This window comes from Parasteatoda tepidariorum, chromosome 5 (assembly GCF_043381705.1).
Source record: "Parasteatoda tepidariorum isolate YZ-2023 chromosome 5, CAS_Ptep_4.0, whole genome shotgun sequence".
NCBI lineage: Eukaryota > Metazoa > Arthropoda > Arachnida > Araneae > Theridiidae > Parasteatoda > Parasteatoda tepidariorum.
Window position 1 is genome coordinate 20,890,302 of NC_092208.1, and position 12,313 is coordinate 20,902,614.

At 28.9% G+C, this 12,313-nt stretch overlaps 1 protein-coding gene across 2 annotated transcripts in view; it reads right to left on the bottom strand.

The window, feature by feature from the left end:
• The window catches only part of LOC107436611 (neurotrimin), a 221,559-nt gene that overhangs the window by 48,755 nt on the left and 160,491 nt on the right, over positions 1 to 12,313 (bottom strand). Inside the window, exon 2 of one of the 2 annotated variants that reach the window (XM_021148982.3) lies at positions 7,085 to 7,332. In XM_021148982.3, coding sequence (XP_021004641.2) covers positions 7,085 to 7,332 — 248 coding nt within the window. The remainder of the gene's footprint in view (positions 1 to 7,084; positions 7,333 to 12,313) is intronic. The other variant, XM_021148983.3, reaches the window with a different exon arrangement.

A 12,313-nucleotide genomic window follows, 5' to 3' on the forward strand; every position in this document is an offset into this window, starting at 1 on the left:
AATAATACTTCTATCTGACGTAATATCATATAAATTTAAATCATATAAATAAAACATTCAGCATTTTATTGAATATATTTATACAAAAAGGCAGCAGTATAATGAAATTAATTCAAAATATTTTAATATGAATTCGGATTATTTATTATCTCTAAGTTAAGACAAGATACATCAATGTCACAGTAGTTTCCACATTTTAAAATAAGAGCTTATTTAAATAGTATAACTTTGTTTAGAAACGACTACAAATAAAAGTAAAAACAGATTATTTTTCCGAAGCGGAAAACTGCATTATCTACTGGTTAAATTAAATGAATTAATAATCATTTGGGAGAAATACCGTTTCAAAAAGTACGGTTCTTAAAGCGATTAGAGATTGGTAATCCATAAGCATAAGATTATTTTTTTAAAGTTTAATTTTTTTAAAGTAGAGTAGAGCTAGTTTTTTATTGCATTGACTTAACAGCACGCAATTAAGAAAAAAATATTAGTTTTTTTTCTTCTTTCTCTCTCTCTCTCTCTTTTTTTTATATAAATGGGGATTATCTTATGTAATCTTGATTCACACTGAAAAACATTTAGTATTGGTATTTAAATATATACATTAATCGTTTAAATTTGAAACATTTACAAATTGAAACATTGAAAATTGAAACAAATGCATTAAAATTGAAACATTTACATTCTTACCTATTTTGACCGTAAAATGATAAAAAGTAACGAAAAAATATGAAAAATAGGTTTAATAAAAATTCTGTATCAAAGGGTTAAAGGGGCAAGTACTGACTGTCTTAAATCTAAAAAATGTCAATTTAAAGTGAAAATGTTTGAGGTTTCTCCAATTAGCTTGGCGCCTTGCAAATCAACATCAGCATTTGCAAAATTACACATTTTCCACTTTATCTACTACAGGTAAAAAAAAAACTGGTTTATAACTTATACTTCTTTATTTTTACTCCTAGGTCAAATAAATTAAAGTATATTCAACAGGAATTTCACCAGTTCGTTTGTCAAATAAGATTTCGGTTAATATCAACAGTGGAGATAAGTTGTAAACTGACTGCAAAATCAGATGTGTTATCATAAAATGTTTTCCGTCAGAACAAATTTAATTACAAGGAAAGAAATCTGCATAGGAAAACACACAGAATGAGTGTTTGAGTTTTAACTGCGAAAACTAAGATATGAGCCAGATAACTACAAGAAAAGCTGCTGTGCAAACAGAAAACTTTTTTACCCCGGTGGGAATAAAAACAGGCCGAAGAAAAAAAAAAGTAGAATTTTTTTTCTTGTTTTATTTCTTTCTCTCTTTTTCTTAAGCAAAGAAGCGTCAGCAAGTTTGCTTAGTAAAAAAAGGAGCGAAACAGAAAACAATATATAGAATATCAATTGTTGAGGTCGTAAAATGCCAGAGTTAACTTTTACACCTCCGAGTCCGCTTATATTGTACAAAAACAATCAAACTGTCATGCAGCAGACGACTCTCAGCTTCTTTTTTTTTTTTGCTGAAAAAAAGAAGAAAAAAAGTCAAAAGAATAATAAAAAAAAAAGCTCAATGAATCTGTGAGACTTGTGAATGTGAGGTAGCAAACAAATATGTGCTTTCTTTGCTGTGGATCAGAAAATAGCTTGTTTTTCATTTTATTTTATTNTATAAAGTGCCAATTCTATCGAGAAGGAAATAAATAAATAGAAAAACAGTTTCGAAATAGACGACATTTAATTATTTCCATTAAAAAAACGATACTTTAGGCTATTTAGCTGGGACAAAATTTAAATGACAATATGTTATAAGGAAGTGTTCGAATCGAATTTTGTTTTAAATTCATCGAGAAAAAAAATCTGGTAAGATGCAAAAAATCTGTTAAAATGTAAAACTATCTTCACGGAGAAAAAATTCCGGTAAAATTACCGAACATTGAAATTTCTAGTACAAAAAATCATAATTTTATTTAATAAAATCAAAATATAAGGTACTTAAACTATTCATTTGGTAACGGTTTACCTGAGAATTTAGAGTTCAAAATTAACATTGTTATTACCACACATTTAGTGAAAAATACAAAATTGACCTGTACATTTAACAGAAAATGTTTTTGTTTATTTTACTAAAATCATTTCCAAAATTCTTTTGAAAAATTATCGAGCCTTTTGGTGTTAACATATAGCCAGAAATACGGTATATTTTATAATATTCTAGTTGTATTCACTTTTATGAAGTTTTTTAATAAAACGAAACTCTCTATTCATATTTCTTAGACTTTTGAATTAAATTTTATACTAAGTTTAATGTTTCTTTTTGTATTGTTATTAATCAGAATTAGGATATGAATTTCTTAATTTTCATTTTTTTTATCCTAGTAAGGTTTTAATTGAATAAATAATTTAATAGCAGTATACTGCATCGAAATTAAATTATATAATGAAATAACAAGTTGCGCAAACTACGTCTGAATAGATATTAAATGGAGGGAATATTACGGGGCGCGCTTTGAACAAAACATAGTTTTAAGAAAGGTACGCAATTTAATGAGTTTCTTTATTTTTTTTCCATTTCCTTTAAACTTCTATTCAATATAGAATATTATGCAATCATTTTTCGAAAACAAAGGTTTTACAATGCAAAAAATTGCGGATCAAATTGCGGTATAAAGCGCCAATTCTATGGGTGTATCCATGAAATTCATTTTACCTTAAAAGCGATTCTTACCGTGAAATATTATACAGTAATTTTTACAGTAAAAGCTACTTAATTAGATTTATTCAGTGATTTTATTGAAATTATTGCAGCAAAAATTACGGTATATCAGATTGTTGAAGCCGGTATGTTGCTACGCCCGTTGGCTTCTTGGCGTCATTGTTATCAGCCAAGAGCCAGTTGATGTGAAACAACAAAGGAGCATACACGCTCCGCAGCGCTACCAGCGCACCCGCAAAATAAATAGTTTACAGTCCACGTTTGATTTTATATACACCCGCAAGCTATCGGCCAAACACAGATGTTTTTGTTTAGTAGCATGTTCCGGTAAAAAATGGATTTTACGGTAAAAAGTGGAATTTTTTACTGTGTTGTTAGGCTTTTAGAAGGGCCATTAAAAATAGTCAAACAATTTTCTTATTCCTACGATGCCTAATTAATAATGGTAATATGAACTACTAGTATTGTGGTAATGGATAATTGGTGTTCTGGTTGTAAAAGCCTGACCTAATCTGGTTGTAAAAGCCTTACGCTCCTGAAAAGGGTATAAAAGACCGCCGCTCATCAACAAACTTACAAAAAAAAGGGGTGTTTATAATACCATGGGAATATTTTGAAGTTTCCTTCCTCTTACTCCTACTTTAACAAATTCAAAACAAATTTGAACTGGGTCATTCGAAAATTAAAATTTTCTCCGTGCTTCTGCACTTTTTGAAACGAATCTTTGAATGAAAAATAATTTTGACAAATATATTTATAGCACAATTAATGTATCATTACACTCTGAGGAAAAAAATGTGTGGTCAAAATTACCAGAATATAGTTAAATTTACCGTGTTTCTGGCTCTATGTGAACGCCCAAAAGTGTCGATAATTTTTATCGTAGCACTTTACATTGTTTACCAAAATTATTACTATACTTATGTGATAAAATTTGGTAACTGTGACGAAATTTGGTCACTTAAAATCAGAGCTTGGTGTAAAAACGCATTTATTTGGTTAAATGTATTATTCAGTTTCGCAATTTTTACGAAATTTACGCGTTATTAAGAACAATAATTTTAAGAACCAGAATTTTCTGTAAGCCGTTACCATCTGAAATGAAAAATTACAAAATGAACGGTTTAATGAGACCATTTCTGTTTTTATCAATCAGACGTGCGTTTTTCCCCCTCTAGAAATATTATCATTATACGTAAAGTAATTTGTAGCAAAATAATTTCCTTGAATTTTTCTCTTAGGACATTTTTAGAATAAAAATGGTAGTTGAGTCCATTTGCAACCAAGAAATACCCTCCCCACTCTGACAGAACAAAAGCTACTCAGGGAACGTTTTTGTACAGGAGGCTTAGCCTTTTATTAAACGATATAATATTTTTTCTTACAATACACACACGAAAAAAAATTCCTGTTATTAACATAAAAACTGCTTTTATATTCTCATCATATTCAATTTCCAACCATTTTTTTTTCTACATTAAACTAACGACTTCAGTAATTTCTCATCTTGAATAACAATTTCACATAGATCATTTTCTAAAACAAAAGACGGGGTTGTACAGTATTTTATATAATAACAGCAATAAATACGTTTTAGCAAAATTATCCGGAAAAATTATGCGAGAATAGTTGGTAATTTATCCGGAAACGAGACACATGTGAATTGACCCTATTCTCCATTCAGCGAAACCTACTCTCCAAATTAATGTTCCAGCGCCTCATTTCGCGCCAAGCAAGAAGTGACGGACGGGAGTTAATTTCATCTGAGGCCAACCCCAATTTAGCACCTAAAACCGGGAAAGAAACTATGGAAGAAGCATGAGACCCTTGAACCGGAAACTGCCTTCATTACATCGGTCTCTATTATACGTAATTGGGAGTAATATATTGAAGGTCGCATCCAGTTACAGCCAAGAAAATAAAAGAATACCAACAGTCCTTTTTAGGAGTGAATGTGTCTGGCGAAGAAAATCAAATTAAAAATAAAACAAAAGAGATATCTTTATAATCAAGTAGGATTTTTGGAATAAATGTTTTAAATTGAAATAACGTGAAAAGAGATTATGGTGAAGTTGAAACACAATAGGGTAATAATTTATTCTTCTTGGATCGCTCAGTAAAAACATTGAAAGAACAGAATAGCCGAAAATAATTATGTTTGCTCAGAGGATTTTTAACCGCCATTTTACAGTTATAATATAGATATAAAGGAAAGGAAATAATAATATCCAATCCCTCATCGTGATTTTGTATGCACTTGCGCATTAAAAAAATTCTTGTTAAAAAATAAGAATAAAACTAAATCGATAAATCAAAAACTGCTGAAGTAATAGATATGAAGATATTTTTAAAGTTCATGCGGTTTTTTATTTTTCAAACTCTTCTATTTTTCCCTACCTTCAGTAATGATCTTTCAATTACGATTGATCTTTCAGATAATTTCTTTTTCGAACTTCCTTTGAAAGGAAACTATTATTTTTGAAGAAAATTAAAAATCATATAAATCAAAAGTTCAGTTTGAAACTGTTCTAGAAATCCCAGTGCAAAAGAAGAAAAAGTGCAAATTTCATGTCTAGACAGAATTACTTGCTTTTAAATTTCGTGATTAAAATTTAGAAACTTTGATATTAAAATTGTTTGGTACTTCAAATTATTTCATAAAAAAAGGCCCTATAATTTTAAATATATTTCCTAATTAAAAGAAGGTAAACATTTGTGCTATCATGAATAGTGGTTGATAAAACTTTTCAAACATTTTGCAGAATCACCTTAATTATTTCTATAATAGTCTGGAATTTTTGCACGAACAATAAGTTGGTCTTCCTTATTTATTATTTTATTATTAATTGCTCTCTTGGGTGTTAATTTGCTTGAAAAATTGTTTGTCATTATACGACCAAAAAAAAAATGCTATGCCTCAAAATGAAAAATTTAATATAGTTATGATTAACAAATATTTTTCTTCCTTATTTTGTTTACAGATACCAAAAAACGTAGAATTAGCTTAATTGAATTTGTTTTTTGATTAAGTATCAATATTTTCAGCTCATGATGAAAAAATAATAATTGGTATCCATGTCGTTATAAATTTATAAGTATTTGAATGAGGTACAATATTGTAAGCATAATAGAGAAACATTTCAAGATACTTAATTAGAAATATTCAAGATTTAAATCAATGTTGTTATTGAGTGCTCTATTTAATACTAATCATCGAATATCATAGATGGTTAGATGTAGAGCTATCTACAAGGAGAACAGTAATTCCGGTAAAATTACCGTACTGTATGGTATAGTATTTATGGTACGAAAAGTCATAATTCATAAAAGTCATATACGGTACTTAAATAATGGTAACATTATTAGGGAAATAATAAATGATAAATAATAGTGGTTAAATGGTAACATTTCACTGGAAATTCTGGTTATCAAAATTATAGATCTTATTACCATCCCGCTAGGAAAAAAAAACATGCTGAGAAGTAAATTTCACCGAATAATTTTTAGTTATGCCATGCTAAAAGGATTCGTGATAAAATTACCAAATTTTATCACATTTACTAATTTTTATCACCTACTATAAAATCATATTTTATAGTTAATTTTACCAAAATCGTTAACGAAGCGCTTTTGTAAAAATTACAGAACTTTTTGGTGTTCCCCTAGAGCCAAAAACACGGTAAATTTTGCTATGATATGATAGTTTATACCGTACCTTTTTTCTCAGTGTAACAATATGATTTTAAAACTACTTCAATCAAATCAAATTAATTATAATTCGATACTAAAATTCGCCAGCACTTAAGTCGCAAAGTGAGAATGTAGGTGAATTAGCCTATCTAACAATACGAAATGTTACTAAAGTCAAAATCGAAAAATATTTACTTATTTGCCTTGTCAATGGAATAATTGTTGCTTCGACCTTTCTTACAAAGACTAACAAGAGTGTGGAGTGATTGAATTGATTTTTATTCTTAAGTCAAAATCTCACCGAATTGGCATTTTGAAAAAAAAGTTCAATATTATTTTATATTTATATGCAAACTATGCATCCGTTCTAAAAGTAAGATAATTCTTTACGACAAGATGGGGGTATTGTTCACATTTGGAACCAGGTTCGAATTGAAGATGCTTCTTTTTTGTTTGGAAAAATCCTTGAAAAAAATTATACATATACTGATGGATGATACAGAATGCAGCTTCAATAAGGCATAGTTAGAAGCTTTCTTAAAATTAACATTGAAACTAAGTAAACAGTCTCTACTTAATTGCATTTTAAATCTCAGCAAGCAAAAGTAATTATCTTAATCAGGGTGAAAGAATTAAAGTTAGTAGGATAAAAAAAATACTAGTTGGTCATGCTCCTCAGGAACATGCTGGCTTTACCTGCCTTTGTAGCCCACCCACCGTTTTATCTTCAAGCTTATCTACTATACAATGGAGGTAAGTAGTCTGTCCAATTTGTGTGGTGACATTGCGTGTGGTGACAGGCTCTACTACAAATTGCTTTCCATCCAATAAGGCGGCTGGTTGTACGATGGTCAGGCCTGAGAACTTTGAAAAAGAATAGGACGGCTTTGGGTAGAAAGGAGGAGGTGGTAGCTTGCTCGTTTTTATCTGTTTACAAGTGACACCTGAAAGAGAGTAAAATTACTGATGAAAATTTATTCATTACCTTAAGAAAAATAAATAATTAAAAATAGTTTGGATTGTTTGAAAATTCCTTTAAGGTGTCAGTAAAGCTATTAAATCTTAAAAATGGCAATTTTTTTTTATTTTAATGCGTTATCGAAGATCGTAAAAATATGTTCAAACTGTTATTGATGCCAGTGATGCATGACTAAATGTAGTATTAGTTGCTACTGGTATTGTGATAATAAATACTACTGAAATTGTGGTAAGAGATACTACTGGTATTTTTGTAATCAATACAACTGATAATGTTGTAATAGATACTACTGATATTGCGGTAATATATACTACTGGCATTGTGGTAACAGATACTATTGATATTGTGGTACGTAATAGCTATTAATGGTAATGTAGTAATGGATGCACTGATATCAGGGTAATCGATGCTACTGGTATTGTGGTAATTGGTACTGTGGTAAAAGGTTCCTAGCAGGTACTATTCCATTAATTAAGTGAGAATCATTGGCATCAAGAATAGTTCGATTTCGCTTACGACCCTAGAAATGGAATCTTAATCTTTATTTTGAAGTATTGAAACATGTTTTTTTTTCTTCATATGTATAAGATATATGAAGAAAAAAATATATATATAAGATATCTTCTTTGCTTAAACATGTATATAAGATATCTTATGTGCTTAAATGTATAAAATATTCATTTAAAACTTTTGGATTATATGCAATTATAAGCAACTCATGCAATGTTTTTTAAAATAATATTAAAATCTTTGAAATCTTTGATTGCAAATGGGATTTAGAAAACGAAAGTGAACTGTGACTTTTGATTAATACTCTGATTGAAAGAAAATCCTTTTCAGAAGTCAATGAATCTTAAAAACTCAAAAATCTTTTTTTTTTAATTTTTAATATTTTAATCAAATTATTTCTGCCTCAACTATACCTCTGCAGGGAACCCTAAGCGCCAAATTGCATGAAATTAATAATTAAACCTCCTAATTGCAAGTTGCATGTAATTAAAAAAATATCTCACTGTTTTTAAAATAAATTTAGTTCAAAATATTTTCTAATCAAAAATCATTTATGTAGTATTTGTGTTCGAAACCTTATTTATGACCGAAAATTTTGAGAACTAAGTGTATTTTATGTTAGTTTTACATATACATCCAAATAACTAAAAGGAAAAAAACGAATTTTTAAAATTGTTACTTTTTTGAGCTTGGAACTAGATTAGAGTGAAGCCATATGAAATTTGCAAAACATCGCATATGTTTAACAACACAGTTAAGTACGAGATTATTCCTTTTTTTTTCTCTCTTAGAGAAATAATTCAATTTTCTTAAATATTTAGAAAGTGGGAAAAGTAATTTAAACTGTTTAATTAGGCAAAATATTTATTGCAATTACGTATACATTTTATACGAAATAAGAAACGATTTTTTCTCCATCTTGTTACCTTATGACTATGAATTATAGTAACAGTTCATCATATTATGAAATATTACGTTAAAATATTCGATAATCATTTTTTTCTTTGAGAGTAATAATTAAAATTTTTTAAACATCTAGATATTAACAAAAGCAATTTAAACCGCTTCATTATGCAAAAGATTTATTGCTATTACATATCCTTTTAATGCAGAATAAGATTCTGAATTTTTCCTCCATCTCGTTACATCATAACTATGAATTATAGTAACAGTTCATCATAATACGAAATATTACGTTAAAATATTCGAAAGTAAAAACTTCACTATTTCATTTTCTCGCACGTAAAAACATCATTAGCTCCATTTCCACCGCTCAAAAGTCCAACTAATCTTTCCATACCTAGCAATTGTATTTTAAATTTGTTCTAGCGTTGCTAGTTTTTCAAGACGTAATGATGATGAATAGTTTCCTTAATGATGCATTCTACAACTATTATTTCGAGCGCTGACTTTCCCTGCTGCGCAATTCTTAGTTATGCTCCTCTTTTCTACAAAACTGTTTTGCAAGAAATTTCTTTTGAGAGAAAGTGGTAAGAAACATAATGACAGGTATGAATGAAATCATTTTTAATACAGTCATTTCCTTAGTGGGAGTTGAAAGTTAATAAGATAGAAAGTTTTTCAGATATAATGCTCAATGAAGTGTTAGGAAATAAATTTTTAACGTTCTGAAATTTTGACTTATGCGAGTTTTATTTCCCTGAGAAATTTTGATAAATGAAAACTGGAGAAGTAACATTTCATGTTTTTATTAGGGAAAAAAACGAAATGAATATTTTTGGCACATTGTATATCTCTTAGAGATAGATTATTCATTTACAATTCGGTTAACAAATTAAAAATAGTTACTACCACTTTTTATTAAAATATACACCGAAGAGCCATTACATTATAACCACCCTGCTAATAATATGTAGGACCACCTTCAGCCCTCAAAACTGCTAACACCAGCCATGGCATTGATTCCACAAGGTGCTGATAGGTAGTCTGAGGTATCTGGTACCAAGTGCTCACCAACTGGTCCTGCAATTCCCTCACATTGCGAGGGGGTAGCGTGGCAGCACGAATTTGGTTTTCCAAGTAGGACCACAAATGCTCTATTGGATTAAGGTCAGGTGAATTTGGGGGCCAAGACATGACTTGAAAGTCACTGGAATGTTCCTCGAACCAATCCATGACGATTCGACCCTTATGACATGGTGCATTATCCTGTTGGTAAACACCATCCCCCGCAGGAAAAACTGCTGCCATGAATGGGTGAACCTGGTCTGCAACTATATTCAAGTAGCTTACAGACGTCAGGGATTGTTCTATGCGGATTATGGGTCGTAATGTGCCCCATGAAGACATTGTTCCTGGGCGAGAAACCATAAAAACCTGGGCGAGCCTATTGTTATAGATGGAGGGTGGTCATAATGTAATGGCTCTTCAGTGTAGATATTCATTTAAAAATAAATGACCTTGCCTGCTTAATTAAAATGGAATGAGGTATGATTTTTTTCGGCAGGCAAAAAAACCCAAACTCTCCTCATCAGGATTACAACTGGTAGAACGGGTTTTAAAAACAAAATTTTCTTTGTCAAAAAGACACCATATATAACATTTGTTATTCACGTAAATAGACAACTAAAATGAAAGAAATCTCAAAATTGTTTTAGCGTTTTAAATAGGTGAAATTGACTCGTTCTCACTATAAAATAGACAGTTAAAATGGTAAAAAGATTAACATGTTTTCGTTTTCGAGGTTTGAAAACACAATAATCCTTATCAGAAAGACTACCTGTGAAATGGACTGGTTATTCACGTAATTTGGACAGTTAAAATGAAAAAAGGTCGCCATGTTTTCGAGTGCTGAAAACAGAATGATCCGTATATGAAAGCTTACAGGTGAAATGGACACGTTTTTCACATGAAATAGAAAGTTAAAATGAAAAGGGCTGCATGTTTTTGAGCTCTTAAAACAGGATGAGTTTCTTCAGAATGAAAGAAGTGAATTGGATTCGTTATTCATTTAAAATGGACAGCTAAAATAGAAGTAAGGGCTACATGCTCCGAGCTCTTAAAATTGGAATTTTTTTGTCAGGAAAACTACGGTTGAATTGTACTCTTGATTGACATATTGTCTAGTGAGCTCTCGGAACTAGTCGAACTTATTTCCATTTTAGCTTTAAGGCAAAAGTTTTTTTTTCTCCATTTTTTTAAATATCTTACTAACTTTATATTTACTTATTTAAATTATTGTTTTATTACAGCTATTTATTAAGGACACTATTCAAATCGGTGTTCGTTTTGACCGATACCAGTTTGTTTTGAAAAAAAAATACAATGCTTTATTGTGGATGTATTGCTAAATAGTAAAAAAAAATCCATATGCAATACTGAAACATTTCCAATTACAATTACTTATGTTTATTGAGAACGTTTTATTCCAAATAATAATAGAAATATAATAATATGTAATACGCAACATAATGTATAATATAAAATAAAATATAATATATAATAATAAGTAATATAATAAATTATGATTTTAATAAGAAATGAGGAATTAAGAAGAAAGGAACTTAAATGTATATAGCAACAAAACGTTTTGTCTAAAAAAAATTGCTTAGTTTCAATCAAATCACCAATTCATTTATGTCTTCTTTTCATGCATAAAGAAGTCAAAAAATTAATTTCAAAAAGGCGCTCCTTTATTAATAACTAAATTTAACTTATTATTATTGACTGAATTTAAAGCTCATTAATAACTAATTAAATAATTGTATTTATTTTTATTTTTACTGCTTGTTAAAATTATCAATTAACTTATAGTTAAAGGATAATGAAATTAATATACTGTTAAAAAAGTATCATGTTCAATACATATTTTCAAAATTACAGTTTTTTTTTTGATCAACATATTAATTCACCCACAAGCAGTATAAACTAGTATAATTAATTAATTTGGCTTATCTAATGATATAAATTTAATCTTATACTTATAAATTTATTTGTATTAAACAGTTTGTAGTTATCAGAATCCTAAGTAGTAATATCTAGTATAAAAGGAATGTTCTATTTATAGTTAGCTATAGTTCATGTTTTCAAAACACAATTAACTATTCATCGAAATTAAGTGATTTTATAAAAATATTTGTAGAATATTTTCTAAAGATCTATGATTAAATTGAATTACCTAACATTCTAATCTTCTTAAATAAATATTATTTGGATCAAGTTTCCTTAATTTACAATTAGCGAAATAATATAAGAGCTTGTATATAATTGGGATTTAACTTAAGACTTAATAACATAATATGATTATTAATTTAGATTCATTAAATCCTTTTAAAAATTAAGTCTTCCTTTTTATCATAATAGTTCAATTGATATTGTTCGCGAATTAATTATTAGATTAATGATTATTTCCTCAAATTTTAAAAAACAAATCAAGAAATTATTGATTATAAACATTTCACTTACGAATGCAGTAA